The sequence below is a fragment of the Symsagittifera roscoffensis genome, chromosome 1 (genome assembly GCF_963678635.1).
Source record: "Symsagittifera roscoffensis chromosome 1, txSymRosc1.1, whole genome shotgun sequence".
Taxonomy (NCBI): domain Eukaryota; kingdom Metazoa; phylum Xenacoelomorpha; order Acoela; family Convolutidae; genus Symsagittifera; species Symsagittifera roscoffensis.
In genome coordinates, this window is record NC_087062.1 from 26467240 (window position 1) to 26484730 (window position 17491).

A 17491-nucleotide genomic window follows, 5' to 3' on the forward strand; every position below is an offset into this window, starting at 1 on the left:
GTGGTTTATGAATTAAAATGTAGTGCATTTAGTTGCACCTAATTTTGGGCAAACGTACCGACACGTAAACACGGATAACAGAGCATCAAAAGAATCATTCAGCAGGACAGCAAGTCGCAGAGTGCTGCGGACAATCTTAAGGTATTTGAATGGCGATTTGAATGGGGAAATGACGTTGAGAAATTATTAACATTGGAGGCTCTCCATTTAAGTAAACGCAAGCCTCACCGAACACGCGCGACGAATACAGGAGCTGAGACCTGAGAGCTCACACTAAAATATAACTCTGACATTAGGAATGTCAGCTTGATTCGAATTTTACTTTTTCGAAATAAAACATACAATATGAGCAAAATAAATTAATTTAATCCTAGTAATAATTTCAAAAAGGTGAGTAAATCGGAAAAAAATTTCGGACATGTGTTAGATAACAAAATATCTCCAAAAACGAAATTTCCAAAAAAAAAATCGTTTTAATAATTATGTATTATTCTGAGATACTCATTAACTTTCATTTTGTCATTGATTTCAGTGTAGCTTCAATGTAACTATTGTTTTGTATAGTTTTCAGAAAACATGAGCTCGAAAAAGCAGCCGAAGCCACCAGCTGTTCGGTTAAAGAAATTTGATTCATTGTACGCAAAGCGTCCCATCCAATGTCAACATTGCAGAGATTTTATACTTGGTACCTCCAATCCACTAAAAGTGTGCCAGGAGTGCCATGCAGTGTTCCATCCAATATGTGCATCATATGGGCACATAACAGATTGTTTTTACTCAATGTCAGACCAGCAATATCAACTTCAAAAATCTATGCTGTCTTCAACTCCTGTCAATATTTCAACATGGTCTGCAGAAATAGTGAGAGAATGGATTGCTGCTTCTGAATCCCACAGATACTTTTACGTTTTCAATTCTAAAAAGGAATTTTTCACTGGTCAAGATTTGTTAGAACCTGCGCGTCTGATATCCTCATTTCGCGCTGATGATCTGCACAAACAGATGCTCTGTAGCGCAATCGATAACGCCCAACACCTTTTCCCTCTGCCGTATGATTTCTTGGAACCAAGTACCCCCACGAAAACTTCAAGTTCCAATAGCCACAGCCACTTGTTCTCCAAATACGAATGCTACAGCACATTCCAATGCGCAAAATGCAATCGGTCTCGGGGAGTGATGTCGTACGGGGTGAAGTGCCGCAAGTGCGGAATGAGGTTCCACCGTATGTGTAGATTGCTTCCAAAGCTTCCACCGTGTCAGACCAAAACATGTCCAAATAGTGGTTAGTTATCGTCTGTTTTTTTTAATTTGACTAATGGTTACAACTATGATAGAGTGGTCCCCCGAAAAAGCAACTATGATAGACAGGTCCCGCATGCATTTCGCATGTTATAATTTTGAAAACTAATTTGTGTATAAATTATTCATTTCAAAAATCTTGCAAAATATGTTCAGCCAGAAACTTTTCAGATTGAAAATTGTAATCACTATTGTTTATATATTGAAATTTGCTCGCTTTACTTTATTTTACGGTTCAACAACCATATAATTGGGTTGACTTATTTGACATCAAAACCCACTATTGGCGTTTTTTTTTTTAATTTTCAACCTTAAAATGTTGAGGGGGAAGTTTTAAGAGGTAACAAATAATGAAATTTGTTTGAAAATAATTTGCGACATCTTTCTGAAAGGCGTAATCATAATTATTAAACGATTTGAGAGCTCTAGGTGTCTTATTCTCAAGGGACCTGGTTATTTTCAAGGGACCACTCTATCATAGTAGTACCGACCAATGTTATATCGGCATTTAAGTTATTTGAGTTTTGGTAGTTTTTACACAAGCCAGCTAGCGAGCGTAGTGCTATTTTACGAATCAACTTTTTTTCTTAACCAACTCGCGTAAAATAGTGTTCATTTTGGTAATCAATTTTGCTGCATTGTAGTGGAAATTTAAAGTATTGGTGGCTAGTCTTTACATTCTGCGTTTTTGGAGCTACTTTTGTCGTTTTAGCTTGAGCATCACTTGAGGTTCATTCTTGATTTTTTTTAAATGACACCAAACGCACTGGCCTCAAGTATACGTTCTAAAACACAAAATAGTAAAAATGTGATTTATCACATTTACCTATAAAAGGCATTTGCGGGTGTTGTGGTAAAGTAGAAGAAAATGAAAACAAAAATTCACTGGTGGATCGGCTAACACTGTGCTTTTGTTTAGAGTACGTTTTTGGACAGGACTTGGCGGACGGATCGGCTATGGTGGACAGACCAATTCCTCTTTTCCTTGAGCTGTGCACGTCTGTAATTGAGAGCAGATTACAGAAAACCGACAAATCCGTCTATGTTTCTTCTGCAAAAGGCGTCAGACTCCAAGAGCTCTGTACTCAGTATGGTTTCGATAAATTCTATGAAGGAAATGGCAAGCCAATAAATCAGCCGACCGTGTCGCTCGAGGCAATTGGTATGTTTTTAAATGAAAAAACTGACAATAGTCAGAGTAATTTGATAAGTCAATGATTTCATAGATACACAGTTCTTTAGAATTTTTTGCTTGTATTTTCCGTGTAAGTTGATTTCAAAGTCAATTGAAGACCTTCTGGTGGAATTTCTTAATTTAACTAGGTGACAACATTAAGATACATTTTGTTTGCACCTCTCGCAAGTTATGGACTTGTTTCGATGATAAATTTCGTAGCTCGTGCAGTCAGCAGCTATTGTTCATATGTGGCGTTACATTGTTTACAGAATCTGCCCTGAAAAGTATCAAAAGTATAGACGATCTGGCAGGTTTACTGAAATCGTATTTGCGAGAACTTCCTAACCCCGTCATACCATTTAACGTTTACGATGACATGATTTCTCTGGCAAAGCAAAGTTTGCCGGATCAAAGGCCAACAGACGAGTTTGTCCGATCAGTAGTAGACAAAATACCGTACCAGCACAGATTTGCCCTCAGTCACATCCTGGTACACCTAGAGCACATCCACGACTTTTTCCAAGGAGCAGAGAGACTGGGATCACTGTTTGCTGCTTTTGGAACTATATTGGTCAGACCACCACCTCATTCAGTTAGGTAGGGTTTCGATTTCGTACCACTAACTTTGTCGGAGGAACTTTTTTTCGTTGTTTATCCCTCGCAAAAATCAGGCCACCGAAAACACCCTGAATGAAATACCATATAAGCGCTTAATTCCGTTCTGTTTCTTTTTGGCAACAATGAGGCAGCTTAAAACAACAACCCGAATGATGCTAAATTAAAAATCCCTTTCAGTCGCAATTCCCTGTAATTTTACACCAGTAAAGAGAAGAAACTAGTGGTTCAACATGCTGATTAATCGATTAGAAAAAATTAAACGGTGATAATGAAATTTTCCAGATTTTACCGTGCCTGAAGGTTTGGTAAGTTTCAGAACCATTTTGTGCTTTTAGCTATTTCAAGTTAAATTTTTTTAGTATTCGAATTAGTTATTTTTAGGTCTTTGGCCAATTGGGAGCGAGGCGTGGACTACCACAGCATCATAGTAAAACTTGTGTATGGTAATCCCATGTTCAAAGATATCGCTAGAATCCAGAACATCCCGAGAAGACTCAGCATCTCTTCAACCTCGGTCCCTGCATCCAGCGGAAGTGGAATATCCTCCCAATCCCAACCGGCAGTGGCGCAAATGGACTCGGACAGTACCAGCGGAAGTCAAACTACACAATCGTCAGGTATATAAATGCCAGTTCACACTTTTTGTGTATAAGTCAAGCAACCGTCATTGTTTGCGGCGGACGGCCAAAACGGTGTTTTCGGCTCAGTGAAGGAATTTAGAATCGCCAACTGAACCAAAACTTTTATTCCGACCGTTGAAAATGGGGAGGAACTTTCAGGTCTGTTTAGGTTTTTGTTTTCCACGCAAAATCAGGTACCACAAACAACCATCGGAATAGCTCGAATGATATATATTATTAAAGCTCTTTCAGTCGTGATTCCAACTTCATTAAAGTGGTTCAAAAAGTTGTCCCAGTATCGAGAAAATTGATTTAAAAATTTTGTTTTTTTGAGTTTTAATTCGATCGAGTAAAGCTAGAGAGCCTGCTTACAATAGCTTACTTATGCTTTAATTAAACCATGAAAACTTATTCTTATCTGAGTAAAGTTAGTTTTTGGAGTGTTTTTAGCGCCATTTTGTGAATAAAGCCATTCAATAAATTCTGCAAAAAAAATTATTTTCTTTTTATGATTTTTTTATACAAAAATTGTTGTCCATTTTGCCTATTTTGCTATGACTGTCGAACATGCCTAAGTTCCATTTTTTCGCTCAGATCTTTTTTTTATCCCACCACGCAGAAAAAACGACAATTTAAATAAAATAGTTTTTTTTTGTGTTTTTTCAGACCATGGTCGGAACTTTCTGAGCTACTTGCACAACAACTGGCGATCCCAGTTTTTATTTGCATTTAGCGAGTGGTATTAAATCGGAATGTAGGCTTTTTTTGGTTCAACAACTTGTTTAACAAATCACTTGAATCGTTTGATAAATTGGTTGACCATTAATTCAAATTTCGTAGCTTCTCCGGCTTACTTGATCTAGAAGTAACGAATAAGCTTGGGGCGGTTATTAGCCTAGATTATAATCTGGCCAGGACCTCGCTTTTGAGTTCGAAATTATTCAGTTTCAAAAAAAATGCAGAACAATCGTTTTCAGCTAATGTTTTGTCGGCTTAGATGCCACATCGTTGATTTTTATTGTGCTGTAAGCAGTTTTTATTGTAATTGAAAGCGTTTTGATTTTTCTTTTTTAATTTGTAAAAAAATACCAGTCTGACCTAGCATAATTTCTCTTTTTTTTGTTTTCTGCATTTAACGCTTTTCGTCCCAAATTAGTTTCGGTTTTTGTTTCATCGGCTTAGTGACCTAATTTTGCGTCTTTTGATAAGAAAGAAGAATTTAATCATTTTGTGTTTCCGGAGGGGAAAGGGAGTTGAAATTTAGACTTCAAGCTTGAAGTGTTTCCCTGCAACATTTTTGTTGTCGGTATTGTTAGCGTCCGATAAATTTTTCGGAATAGTTATAAAAGTCATGAACGTAGTAAATACTGTTATATAGATCTTGGTGATTTTTTGTTTCATTTTTTTCAGGAAAGTCTAAAAACTTGTTCACTCTCAAATTAGATTTTTTTTGGGGTTGGGGTTTTGATTTCTGTTTAAGTTCACTTCATTTCCTCTGTTGAAAAGAAGGCAATTTTCACTATCGAACAGCAAAACGTGATCGCCTTCTCTTTTTGAAAACGGATTTTGTTTTCAGATTTCCCAGCAGAATAAAAAATTTCCCCTATTATCCAGTTTTGTCAATTTAGGCTGAGTGTGATAAAAAGGATCCACAAAGTGTTGCTGAAATTTAATGAGCTTTAGGAGCACATATTTTTTTCTTTGAAGTATGGAAGGTGAAGTTTTTTTTTATCAAATAAGTCATTTTTTTTTCCTTCTATTTATTGACGCTTTTCCAACTGTCTGTTGGCTATGTTTTTCAATTGATTGTTTTTTTTACACCTGCGAAGCTAGTGTAATAGTACGAACCTTCTTTTTTTCCAACCAAAGCGCAAATTTTGGTGGCACTTTTAGAGCACCTTTACAGCTTTTTGATAGCATGTGCTTTGACGCTCGAATAGTAATAATTTAACACAGTTGATGCATTTTTAATTCATCAAATTAAAACCGAAAAAAGCTATTTGTTTCAAACAACATCACAATGATAAAAACTCGATTTCAGAATTTTACTAACTCAATATTTTTCGCAGTTTTTTGAAATGCTTAATTTATACATAATGTGGATTTATGTTTTGCGATTTGTTACATGCAAATTTAGTGTGGATGCCTTCAGTTTGTTATATTTCAATTTACCACTTGCAATATTGAGTCTATTTGTGTTTGGTGCCACTTTTGCTGAATTGCATTGGCAATTTTTTAGCATATCTAGCTGATTTATTCGTGACTAGTTTTTGTCGGTTGTTACGCTTGCATGGCTGAGTGAATATTGCGTGAGACTCAAAATCTCTTGAGTGCAGTAGGTCGCTGATTGGAATCCGACAGGTAGCCGAGTTTTTGCGAATTTGAGGCTTATTTCTACGTTTTCTCTTCACTTGATAGACCTGCTTTTTGGTCGTGTTTTCGCAAGTGTTTGCGAAGCGCAGCCTGGCCTCTGTGTTAATTCATCAAATGAACCGAAAAAAGTTATTTGTTTCAAACAACAGTACAATGATAAAAAGCTCAATTTCAGAAATTTTCCAACTCAATGTATGAGTACTAATCTGCGACTATCGTTCTTTAAGAAGCCTGCTCAATCGCTTTACTCGTTCGAAATTACAAGAAAAATGACAAAATTCAAACCGGTTTTTCTCGACACTGGGAAAATTATTTAGTTTTCTATGGTAGTTCGTATCATGACTGCTAGTGTTTTAATTTTATATATCACTCAACCCAGTTCGATGATTATTTGTGATACCTGATTTTGCGTGTAAAAAAACTAAAACACACCCGAATACAAAGTTTCTCCCAATTTTCATTGGTCGGAACAATTACGCATCGATTGTTCAAAAAAAGTTTTTTTTCCGTTTTTGCAAAACGTTTGCAGGTATATTTTGGCATGTTCTGTATCGATTACTTTTGTAATATTCAATAGTTGAAGTTAAGACTTACATTTAGGTAGTGTGATTTTTTCGTCTTTTTTGCCAGAAAATTTAAATTTAAACACGCTCAAATTAGATTTTTCGCGGAGGATATCTTCTTTCTTTTTAATATCAATTCGACCTCCTTTTTTAAAAGGCGAATTACGCTCTCAATTTAAAAAGCGGAAGTTGCAATAAACGAGAATGAGTTTTAGTTTCAAAAATGGCCTTTAATTAATGGATTTCTTCGCTGAACCAATGATATATTTAGCTATTTTCTCTAATAGGGTTAGGTTCGTGAAAAAAAAGTATATTTTCTATCAGAAAAGGTTTTTGAAAATTTTGTTCTTCGAAATATAACGTATGTCATATAAAAATTGGTTATTTCAGCTTTGTAACACTTGAAATGCTCAAAAATATTGTGTAAAACAATTGAAGTAACTTTGTTTGAAAATTCTTGATTTGGAAGACAAGTAACCAATTAAAGCTAATGCTAAGGCCAGCGTGCTTTTTGCCGAGGAACATTATTTGTCCACGCAACAGCTCATGTATCTTATGATTTGTCCCACCGCTTAAGCGTACTGCAGTTTGATGAAATGGACTCGGAAACTAATGGCCCTTGTGATTTCAGATGTCTACATAGAGTTCAAATCTTGGGACGGGCAAGATCCTTCGCTAGAACCCTTGCCCTCTATGTCCGATGGACACCGTAATTATGAGCGAATGAAGGCCCGAATTGATATTTGCGAGCTCCCTTTTTACTGGAAAGATATCAGCAAAGACCAGGAAAAGTTGCTGATGGAGAACGAATCAATTGGGAACTTCATATTGCGGAAGTCTAGTAGTGATCCTGCAGCTTTCACGCTAGTCGTGAAAAGTTATGATTTCAACTACATGGTGCAGATTCGAAATTATTTCAAACCCAGGGAGGGCTGGGGCATAGCAGCGTATGCTCCTAAGTTTCCTTACATTGCAGACTTGATTCAACATTACCAGTCGCATGATTTGTCGACTAGTCCCTATCTGCATTCGACGTCCTCAATGAATGGAGAAGACGTTTCCAGGGGATCGGTCGAGTCTCTGAACTCTTCGCAGAATAAACATTCGTATATCAGATTGCGAGAATCTGTCAATAGAGACGTAAGAAAAGCTTTTCAAAACCTATTTGTAATTAGATTTTTTGTTAAGTTGTCGCGCGTTGGAGTGGGTCCCGCAATTTTTAAAATATCGATGGACATTTGTATAGGCCGTGTTTATTTTTGTTTGGTTTTTCAGGGAAAAATCGGTGGCCAGTCAATGAGCAGAATGGGTCCAAGAGCAGAACATATAAAAATATCAACTTCTATAAGCTAATCGGTAAAATAATTATCAGAAATGTCAATAATAGCAAGGCAACGAACATTTTAAAAAAAATTTAATCAAAACTTAATGAAAATTGTCAGTTCATGCATAACATAATTTATTCGTTTTCTTGGTGATTTTTAACGATTCTAATATTTGTTTTATCAATTAGCCCGTATAAACCAATATAAGTCAATATTTTTCAGTTTTTCTGCTCTTGGACCCATTCTGCACTTGGACCATTCTGCTTATTGCTCCGCCTCCGGAAAAATCTTGTTTGTTCAGGCTCGAACTATTTTTGCGGTCTGACTTTTGATTCCTTTATAAGTTGGTTAAAATTAGTTCGCTTAAGGAAGAAAAATTGCCGTTCGATCCATTCAAATTTCTTTCTCAAGTTTAATTTAAATTTATTTGCAGGATGGGAGGCGAGTTACGCTCACCAGTAACAACGTGCTAATGGCACGAAAAAGCTTGAATCAATGTCAGATTCAAAATTTAATTTAAGTTTTTAGATCTCTAATGAAAAGTTAACCTACTAACCCAAGTTTCTGAAATTGGGTTAGTTATATCAAAAAAAGTATCTATTAAAAAACATTTCCGATTTTTTTTCGAACATCGAAGCCATGTTTTCCTTGGACACTTCCAAAGAAAATATTGATACTTTTCCAATTGTCTGTTGGCTATGTTCTCAGAATCCCATCAAAAAATCTCATTGAGAAGTTCATCTCGCCAAATTACAAAACTAAAGCATGAAATTATTTTGCCTTCATTTACTCGATCTCTTGAAGTCTACATGAAGCATATCATTGGTAGGAAATGAACCTACAGTTTGCAAAAAAAAATCCTAATTTAATCATTACCGAACTTGAGGAATCGTAGTGAGTAAGCATTCCTTTCAATACGCTTTAAGTCACAAAATCTTTTTTTACGAGAACCAGGTTCTTCAAAGGTACAGCTAAACTAGTACTAAACACTGATTATCTATCTACCTATCTATATCTATACTATATATATAAATGCGAGTGACAGCCATCTCCCACGTTTAAGCATAATAGTTTTGCATGTTTAACGAAAGAGTTTTTTCATGTTTAAGCTATTTATATTGCAATGCTTAAGAAATTTTTTCATTTAGTTTTCGCAAGGTCATTAATTTTCAGTAATTTTTTTCGGTCTGTCTGTCTGTGTACCTGCTTTTTTAAAATTAATATGATTATGTCTGTCTACCCGTCTCCTAGTTTTTTTAACTTTCATCTATCTATTATATATTTAAATGCGTGCTTCACTATCTCCATGTTTAGGCTTTTTCAACGTATTATTTTTGCATGTTTAACAAAAGAATTTTTTCACGTTTAAGCTATAACGTATATTGCTATGGTTACGGTTTTTTTCAATATTCCAGTTTAAATTCAGTGTTTATTTCATCAAGTTTGAAATTAGCAACCTAATAGTGTGATGTTTTTATGGCCTCCATATACGAATAACCAAATCTTTATAATTTACGGAACTGGCAATTTTTGAAATTCTCACCCTGTAGTTGGGTGCTGTCAGAGTTTTCTCATGGGTTTCGAATCTAGCCTCCAGATCTCACTTCTCAAATCCTTGTAGTTTTCGAGATATGACGTTTTTTATGATTTTTTCAAAAAAATTTCAAAAACTTGGATTTTAAAAAATTCCAAAACGTTGAAGATCTCCTTCCTGTTAATGGATATTGTGAGGGTACTCTCAGGGGTTGCGAATTTTGCCTCTGATTATGGCTGCTCAGATCCTTGTAGGTTTCGAGATATGACGTATTTGTAGGATTTTTTTTAAATTTTTCATAAAACTTAGATATAGTAATTTTCAAAAAATTTGATATTCGCATATCCGTGGTGATTCTCTTTCAAGATACTTTCAGTAGTTGCGAATTTTGCCTCCAAATATGAGTGCTCAAAACCCTGCAGTTTTCCAGATATGACCTTTTTTGTGATTTGTTCAAAAAATTTTCATGAAAATTAATTTAAGTTTTTTTTTCAAAGTTTGAAATTCCTAACCTCTAGTTGGGGGCAGTCAGAGTAATCCCAGGGGTTGCAAATTCGGCCTTCAATCAAGAATGCCTAAACCTTTTAGTTTAAGAGATAAGACGATTTTCTTGATTTTTTCGGAAATTTTCTGAAAACTCAAATTACAAAATAATTCACTAAAGTGAAATTCCCAACCCTGTAGTTGTGTGCTGTCAGAATACTTTCAAAGATTGCGAATATTATCATCAAATAAGACTGCTGAAAGTTGCAAATCTTGCGTCCAAATGCGACTGCTCAATTGCTTTCAGTTTCCCAGATGTGATGTTTCTTAGTTCATTTTAAATTTTTTCAAAAAACTTATATAAAACTTCACAAAATTTTATGGATCTTCAAAGTTTGTAAAACTTGAAACAAAAACTTTGCAAAATGTGTAATTACGAACCTTGGAATTGGCACGCTGTCACAGTACACTCAAAGAATGCAGCTCTTATTTCCAATATATGCGGTTTATTATGAGTACCGGAGGTGCGTGTGGTACCGTGTAGTACTGCTGCCACAGTAACCTCTGAGAATAGTGCTATTAATTATTCTGTTATGTATTGTTATTATTATTCAAGGCCGTTCATTGCAGGCCAAACGCAATAGTCAGTTAGGACATTGCTGTTGATAGAGAGACATGAAAAGACAGGCATGATCTCAGATCTAAAATAAGACAAGTTAGCAGTCTAAATTAAAACGTTTTACTTATTCTGTTTTACAAATACTTGAGTTAATTCAACAGCTATCACAGTGCGTTACACGCTAGTTAGATTTTATTTTAGTATATTTTTGGTTCTTTGAATGTATGTATAATAACTTCTGGTTTTTTGTGTAGCTTCGGGAGGACCCTAGTCTAACAAAAGAGAAACTAGTCAATGACTCGATGGAAGTGGATGAATACGAGAGAAGAATTGTGCACCTGAAGAGAGATCTCTCTTTTATCAAGGACAACGAGATACCCCATTTTGCGAAGAGGAAAGAGGCTTTGGGCAAACTGAGCAAACAGCTCGAGAGCCAGTTGAACTTGTTGGCTGCTGGATCCAGAAACCTGAAAGCTGAGGACAAGAGAAAGTTAGTATTATTCAATCAAGAATTAAGATCATTTATTCGCGAGGGAAAAGACGATGAAACTTTGTTATGACCTTGATTAAAGCCTAAATGTGTTTTTAATCTGAAAATGTTAGTTTTACTCACTAGCAACATCAAGTTTGATTACACTTGTGAGCTGCGTAGTGAATTAGTTTGAACCTTTCTTTTTTCTAACCTAACTTGTTTGGTAAGCTTATTTGATGGCAATTTTGCTATAATAACGATCTCAAGCATTGAAAATTTGATAGGATCTGTGCCCTGCTTTGTGGCCAGTGTTTGTAATTTATGAAGCGTCCGTGGCTGAGCGGGTACTGAGTGAGACTCATATTATCTAGGGCGCAGATCGAATCCTAGACGTAGCCGAAATTTTTTAATAATTCGAGGCTTATTTCCACTTTTGTATTGCACTTTATAGAGCTGCTTTTTTTCGTCCTCGCTAGTGTTTGCGAAGCGAAGCTTCGTCTCTTGAAGATTCGATTTTGATTTCCTTGAAAAGTTTCGATTACCAAGAAATTTCTTGATTTTATCCCAGCGGTTACCTAATTTCGAATCTTGGTGTTTATACTGATTAGAGCCCGCATGTTAGCTTTCATACCCAAAATTAACTTGTTTTAGGCTATCCATATCAGAGGACATGCTCAAACGAAGACTAGATGTCGCGCAAAACATGATCGAAGAGTGTGAATCGAAACTAGACATTCTGCACAACAAAAAACGCTCCGTCGAAACCGATCTGCACAAGAGCTCCACAATCCTTTCGGCCGAGATCCGACAGCAGACGAAGCGGCGAATTACTCTCGAGTTGTTCGGGATCGCGTATGAAGATGACATCCTAACGGAAAAACAATTATTTAATAGAGAAAAGCCGGCGCTGTGGTTTTATGAGAAATCAGTTACTAGAGATATTGCTACTAAGATGTTTGAGTTGTGTAGGGAGCACGGACAGATGACTAATGGTACTTTCTTAGTCAGGAAAAGCAGGGAAGGAGGATACGCCATATCAGTGTGGTAAGTATTTTGTTCACTATTTTCTTGGTTGATATTATGAAACATGATTCATTTCTTGATTCGATAGCTTTATCTCACATTAGTCAATTATTTTATATGATGGATATCATGTTTTGGTTTCAAAGATGGTAACGGCTGGTAGCTCAAGGCTGAAGAAGTTGAGGAAATGGATCGTCATCTTGTAATCAAAATGCGAAAAATCTGACTTCCGTTAAGTCAGTATTGGGCAGTTTAAAGGACCTTGAGTAGATGAAAATTTTCGACCATGTGATTAACCCGGATACCTATGAGGTACGTTGTATGTAAATAATGAGGATGAACTGACGATGTTTCAGGGTGAACGGAGAAGTGATGCACCTGAAACTACAGTACGAGGAGAAGAAATACGGCTTCGCCTACCCCTACATCAACTACAGTTCCCCCACTGACTTGGTGGTGGCCTATACGGAGACATCTCTGGTGATGCACAACCACAACTTGGACACCACCCTCACAATACCAATCGGCCAGATCATAGAAGACAGTCCCATTATAAAGGCCAAAATCACAGAACTATTCAGATAAAAATAGACAGGACAACATAACTAACCACCTGTTCTGTTTTCAAAGCTAGAGGCGCAAACTGAACAGTGTTATTGTGTACTCAGAAATTAGTCCAATCATGAAATCAGAGGTCACAGAAATTTTCGAGGAAAAGTCAGAGTAAACGCTGATCTGAAACTTTAACCTCATAATCTCTTTTCTATCAGTGTTAAAATTTCGCCTTGTTTAGTTGCTGTGCTTTTTCGAGTACAAAATTTTGAATTGGAAATATTTTGGTAGGTTCGAAAAGATGGAAAAATCTCCAGCCGAAAGTTGGAGTTTTTTCTTTGCCACTAATTACCTTAGCAGTGATGATGCTGAAAAAATCCAGCCATCAAGTTCAGCGTGGTAAATATTTGGTATTTTGTGCTATTCGTCAATTGACGTGACAATGCCTAAACAGTTCGTTTGTCTCTGGAAATTTAAGCTATTTAAACTATACTGAATTGAATATGCCTTTGTGGATGCTTTTGAAAATCTGTCATGAAATGAATCGAGGCTTTATTATTATTATCTGTTCTCGCGAAAGTAATGATGATGTCCTGAACATGAACTGCTATCACTTGAACATTGGTGCTACAAATTGTTTCTTTTCTATCTATGATATTATTTATCTTCTATCCAATATACGTAATGAGATCTCTTTTCCCTGATTTCAATGATTTTTAATGTACTTTGATTGATTAGTTTTTGGTCGTTTATCGCAATGTTATTTCTGAAAATCAAGGAAGAGAGAAATTATTAAAGCGAGACCTTCTCAAGAAACCATTTGCTACCCAGACTATGAAAGTGAAAATTTAATCCTTTCAAATTTAATTGAAAGTTGCTGTCTTTTATTCCTTAATTTTGTACAATTTTCTACCTTTTGACCTTTATTCATAGGGCTGTCCTTTTTCTTCAATATAAATCTATACATCAAATTAATTTTCGAGCCGAAATATGATTTTATAGGCCTAATCAAATTTATTTCTTTACCTTGATGTGTATTACTAACTGAAATCTAGTGCTTTTAAGTTTTTAAATATTTGTCGAAGTGGTGATTCGATCAGTTTTATTTTCTCGGCAGAACGAAGTTTATCAAGTGTTACCGAACGCAGTTCAATTTTTTAGTCTTTTCTTAGCGAAAATCTGTTGACTGTTTGTTTGCGCTCATTGTCTTAGCTGTGATCAAATCGGGCTCTTCTTTTCATAATAAATAGTTGCAATTGTAATCAAATTTCACAAGTGATTTGATTTTCAAGTAACCAGCTAAAAATTATGTGCTAAATTTTGTCCGATTTTTTCCATCGAAGTTCCTTAAAATTCGAGTTTAATCGGAAGTTCATCCGTTTGTTATTTGTTTCGCACTTCAAACATCGTTATCATATTCTTAAGTTCAGTAACACTTATATCCAACTGTCTCTTCCATCCAACGTGTTTGTTACGTTCAAATATATTTAGATTAAATTGATGAAAATAATAGCGTCGATTTTTTTTAATGGCGCAGTAGATAGTTTCAGTCAGAAAGTTTCGATGATTGCTGCCCTTTTGTAAATCAATTATTTTAGTGTTTTCATCACCGAGTTTTGTTGTCTACAAATGATGACAAATTTAATTTCTAGATTTCCACACAATATTTTTTGTGAGTGAAAATTTAGGTGGTATATAAACCATTCGAGTTATCATCCAGCCGAAAATACGTAAGTGTTATATGGTTATGTAAAAATTATGTTACAGTTACGAAAGTTATGCAAATTGATAAATATGATGAAACTTTTCGGCTGACTTAAATACTCCGCGCATTTTCGGTTGGTTTATACTTAGGCTGGTTTATTTGGGGGCGTTCAACAGTGCCGAAGTACAACAGTGCCGAACTGAAAATTTGTTCAACAGTGCTGAAAACTGAGTGAGGATATTTGAAAATGTTGAGTTTTGTTTGCGAATTGTTGATAATTCGTTTGAAGTCCATTTCGTTTTGGAGCGAATCGAAAAATTGACAATTGCTGAGTTAATAGTTTGCTCAGAAAAATTTATGACGCCGCGCTTGGGTAACATTTGTTTGTTTAACAAGTGGCATCGAATAAAATGGCCATTTTGACATTTCAACTTCCGTCGTTTTGATTTATTTTAATTGTCAGTGATTTGGGATTATTAAAAACTGTACTTAAATTAATTTTGGCACTGTTGAACAACGTTCTTTTTCGACACTGTTGGACTGCCCTGTTTATTGCCTGAAAATAGTAGTGTCAATGTTTTTATACGCCGTGATCTCTAAGTGATGACTTTAAATTGACTCTGAGAAAATATTTCAATGTTTTTGGTAATTCGGATATCACGTCGATGTAAAAGTTAGCGTTTTTTTTAAATTTTCACTAAGATGAACTATTAAAATCAACTAGATTTGAAAACCAAATAATTATGATAGGATAGGACCCTATACAAACAGCTGCTCTGTAATCATACTTTATCTGAAACTTCAATTTTCTGAAATCAGTTCTCGGTTTGCTCAAAAATCATTCGCCAGGGCTGAAAAAGAACTTATTTTCACTTAATAAATAATTGCATTGACGGGAAAAGCTGATTTTGTCCGTCTGTTAGATTGCCCGAATTGAGTTTCCTAGCTCTCACAACTCACTAGAAAACCTGGTTTTGCCAAAAATATCGGTGTCGCAAGCATATTCTTTACCGACATTTTTCAGATCGAAATATGGATTTTTTTTTACTACTAGTTACTAGTTACTACTGATACCTGCTGTATCCACTACTGAAACCATTGTATATACAATTATAGAGTTTTGATATTATTTTTCTGATATGAATTTTCTAATTTTTTACGTTGTGAATTTTTTGTCGAAAGTTTTTGGTTGAGTTTAAGCTTGATGGCTGAGAGTTTATTCAGTTTATTTCATGAAAACTTCATTTCAGCTTATTTCCTAAAAAAGTTCAGAGTACTTTCGAGATTGATGAGACTCCGGCACAAATTTTGTTTTCCGTTCTTCTATATTAGGAATGAGCGTTTTTTATTTATATATTAATTAAATAATCTGTTTCAGCGATCAACTTTTGGCGTGGAGGGGAATCGAGTTCTTTGGCTATCTGAGAACGAATTGGTTTTTTGGCTATCAGGCAACGAATGCTTATTTGGTTCCGTGACAAGCCACCATTGCAACATCATTCGATGTTTTTTGCTGTTTTTTGAGCCTCGTGATGCTTTTATTTTAAAAGTTTAGTATTGCTATGATGCGAAGCTTAGTTTTTTCTGTGTCAAAAGCTAAGCAGAAAGTCGGCTCTTCTAGCATCCTCTACTTTTCAAAATATATTTTTTAGATAATTGATTTACTTGTTATTATGGCTAAATGTGTGATATCACGATGAAAAGTATGAAGTATGAAGAAATTTGTTCACATTTCTTAGTTTGTTCGACATGCCAAGCTTTTATCAGTATTAATTTATTTACGCTTGCAATTGGCAATGGTTATCAAATTGGAATACAGACGTTTTTCGGGTTGGTTAACAAAATCTTTTGGTATCCTGTGTCATAATGAATTCAATCTTCTTAGCGTCTCCAGCATTTTGATTTGAAGGTAAACGATTCGCTGGATTTTTTGGGTTTTTTGATTTACTGCATTTTGTAATTTAACTAACCTTGACTTCGTATGTTTTCTTATTTTTTGCTGAAAAAATTATTTTCTGATCAAATGATATCGGCTTTTTTTGATTTGGCTATTTACAATATGAAAAAGTTTTGATGCTCCCCTCCGGATCAAACAAAAAAAAACTGGGAGGCGGAGGGTAACAAAAAACCAGGAGGTGGGAGAAAGGGGGCGGGGTGGAGGAGAGGAAAAGAAAAAATCACCGGCTAATAAAGGAAAGGTAGTAGATCCAGACAATACCAATCCCGGAGGAACGATCAAGAAACTTCGACCGCCGAAAAGATCGCCCGAAAATATTGACGGAAAATACCGACCAGACCTGGACACCGCCGATTTCTCAGATTCACCGAACCCTCAGAAGTTGAAAAAGTTTTCAGAAAAGCTTGATGCAAATGCACTGTCGGGTAAAACGAAGCCTTACAACCCATCTGCTTCCAAAAAATGCTCTCCTTTTGGTCGGATTGGTGGGTTTTTGTTGGAGAGGGGCAAAAAATTTGGTTACTGCTCTATGATACTGCTCTATGGGGAGCACATATTGGAATACAGCAATTAATGATGAACAAGCAGATGCTGGAGTTTAACAAAAACATTACGATTTTGAGCTTGGGTACTGCTCTATGGGGAGCACATATTGGAATACAGCAACTAATGATGAACAAGCAGATGCTGGAGTTTAACAAAAACATTACGATTTTGAGCTTGGGTACTGCTCTATGGGGAGCACATATTGGAATACAGCAACTAATGATGAACAAGCAGATGCTGGAGTTTAACAAAAACATTACGATTTCTTGCAGAAAAATGGCTCGGCTGACTATGCGACTAGAATGGGAGACATTAGACTTTAGAGGAATGGGAGACTTTTGAGGACCGTTCGGGAAGTGAACTACTCCAGATGAACAATTTGATGAACGAGAGGTCATTCTTGCTGGTGTCGGAATGCTCAATGCTGAGGCAGGCAAGAAAAAGTGTCCTACGCCGCCACATTTGAGATCAAAACTTATGACAAGTTTTTTATTTCACTAAATTGAAATCCTAAAGATTTCCACCCCTAAACTGTGAGAACTAATTTTAAAGTAGGAGATTTTCTTGGAGAGTAAGGGCGAATTTGAAAAAATCGAAAAATTAGTCGACCTTTTCTTAAGGTCGA

General features: G+C 35.7%; 1 protein-coding gene across 1 annotated transcript; it reads left to right on the forward strand.

Moving 5' to 3' along the window:
* Positions 1 to 566: 566 nt before the first annotated feature.
* On the forward strand, positions 567 to 13388 carry LOC134854532 (phosphatidylinositol 3-kinase regulatory subunit alpha-like). The gene is made up of 8 exons (XM_063870869.1): positions 567 to 1282; positions 2219 to 2461; positions 2746 to 3073; positions 3476 to 3711; positions 7282 to 7790; positions 10866 to 11101; positions 11735 to 12127; positions 12463 to 13388. The coding sequence occupies exons 1-8, from the start codon at positions 577 to 579 to the stop codon at positions 12689 to 12691; spliced, it is 2880 nt and encodes a 959-aa protein (XP_063726939.1). The 5' UTR covers positions 567 to 576; the 3' UTR covers positions 12692 to 13388.
* The last annotated feature ends 4103 nt before the right edge of the window (positions 13389 to 17491 follow it).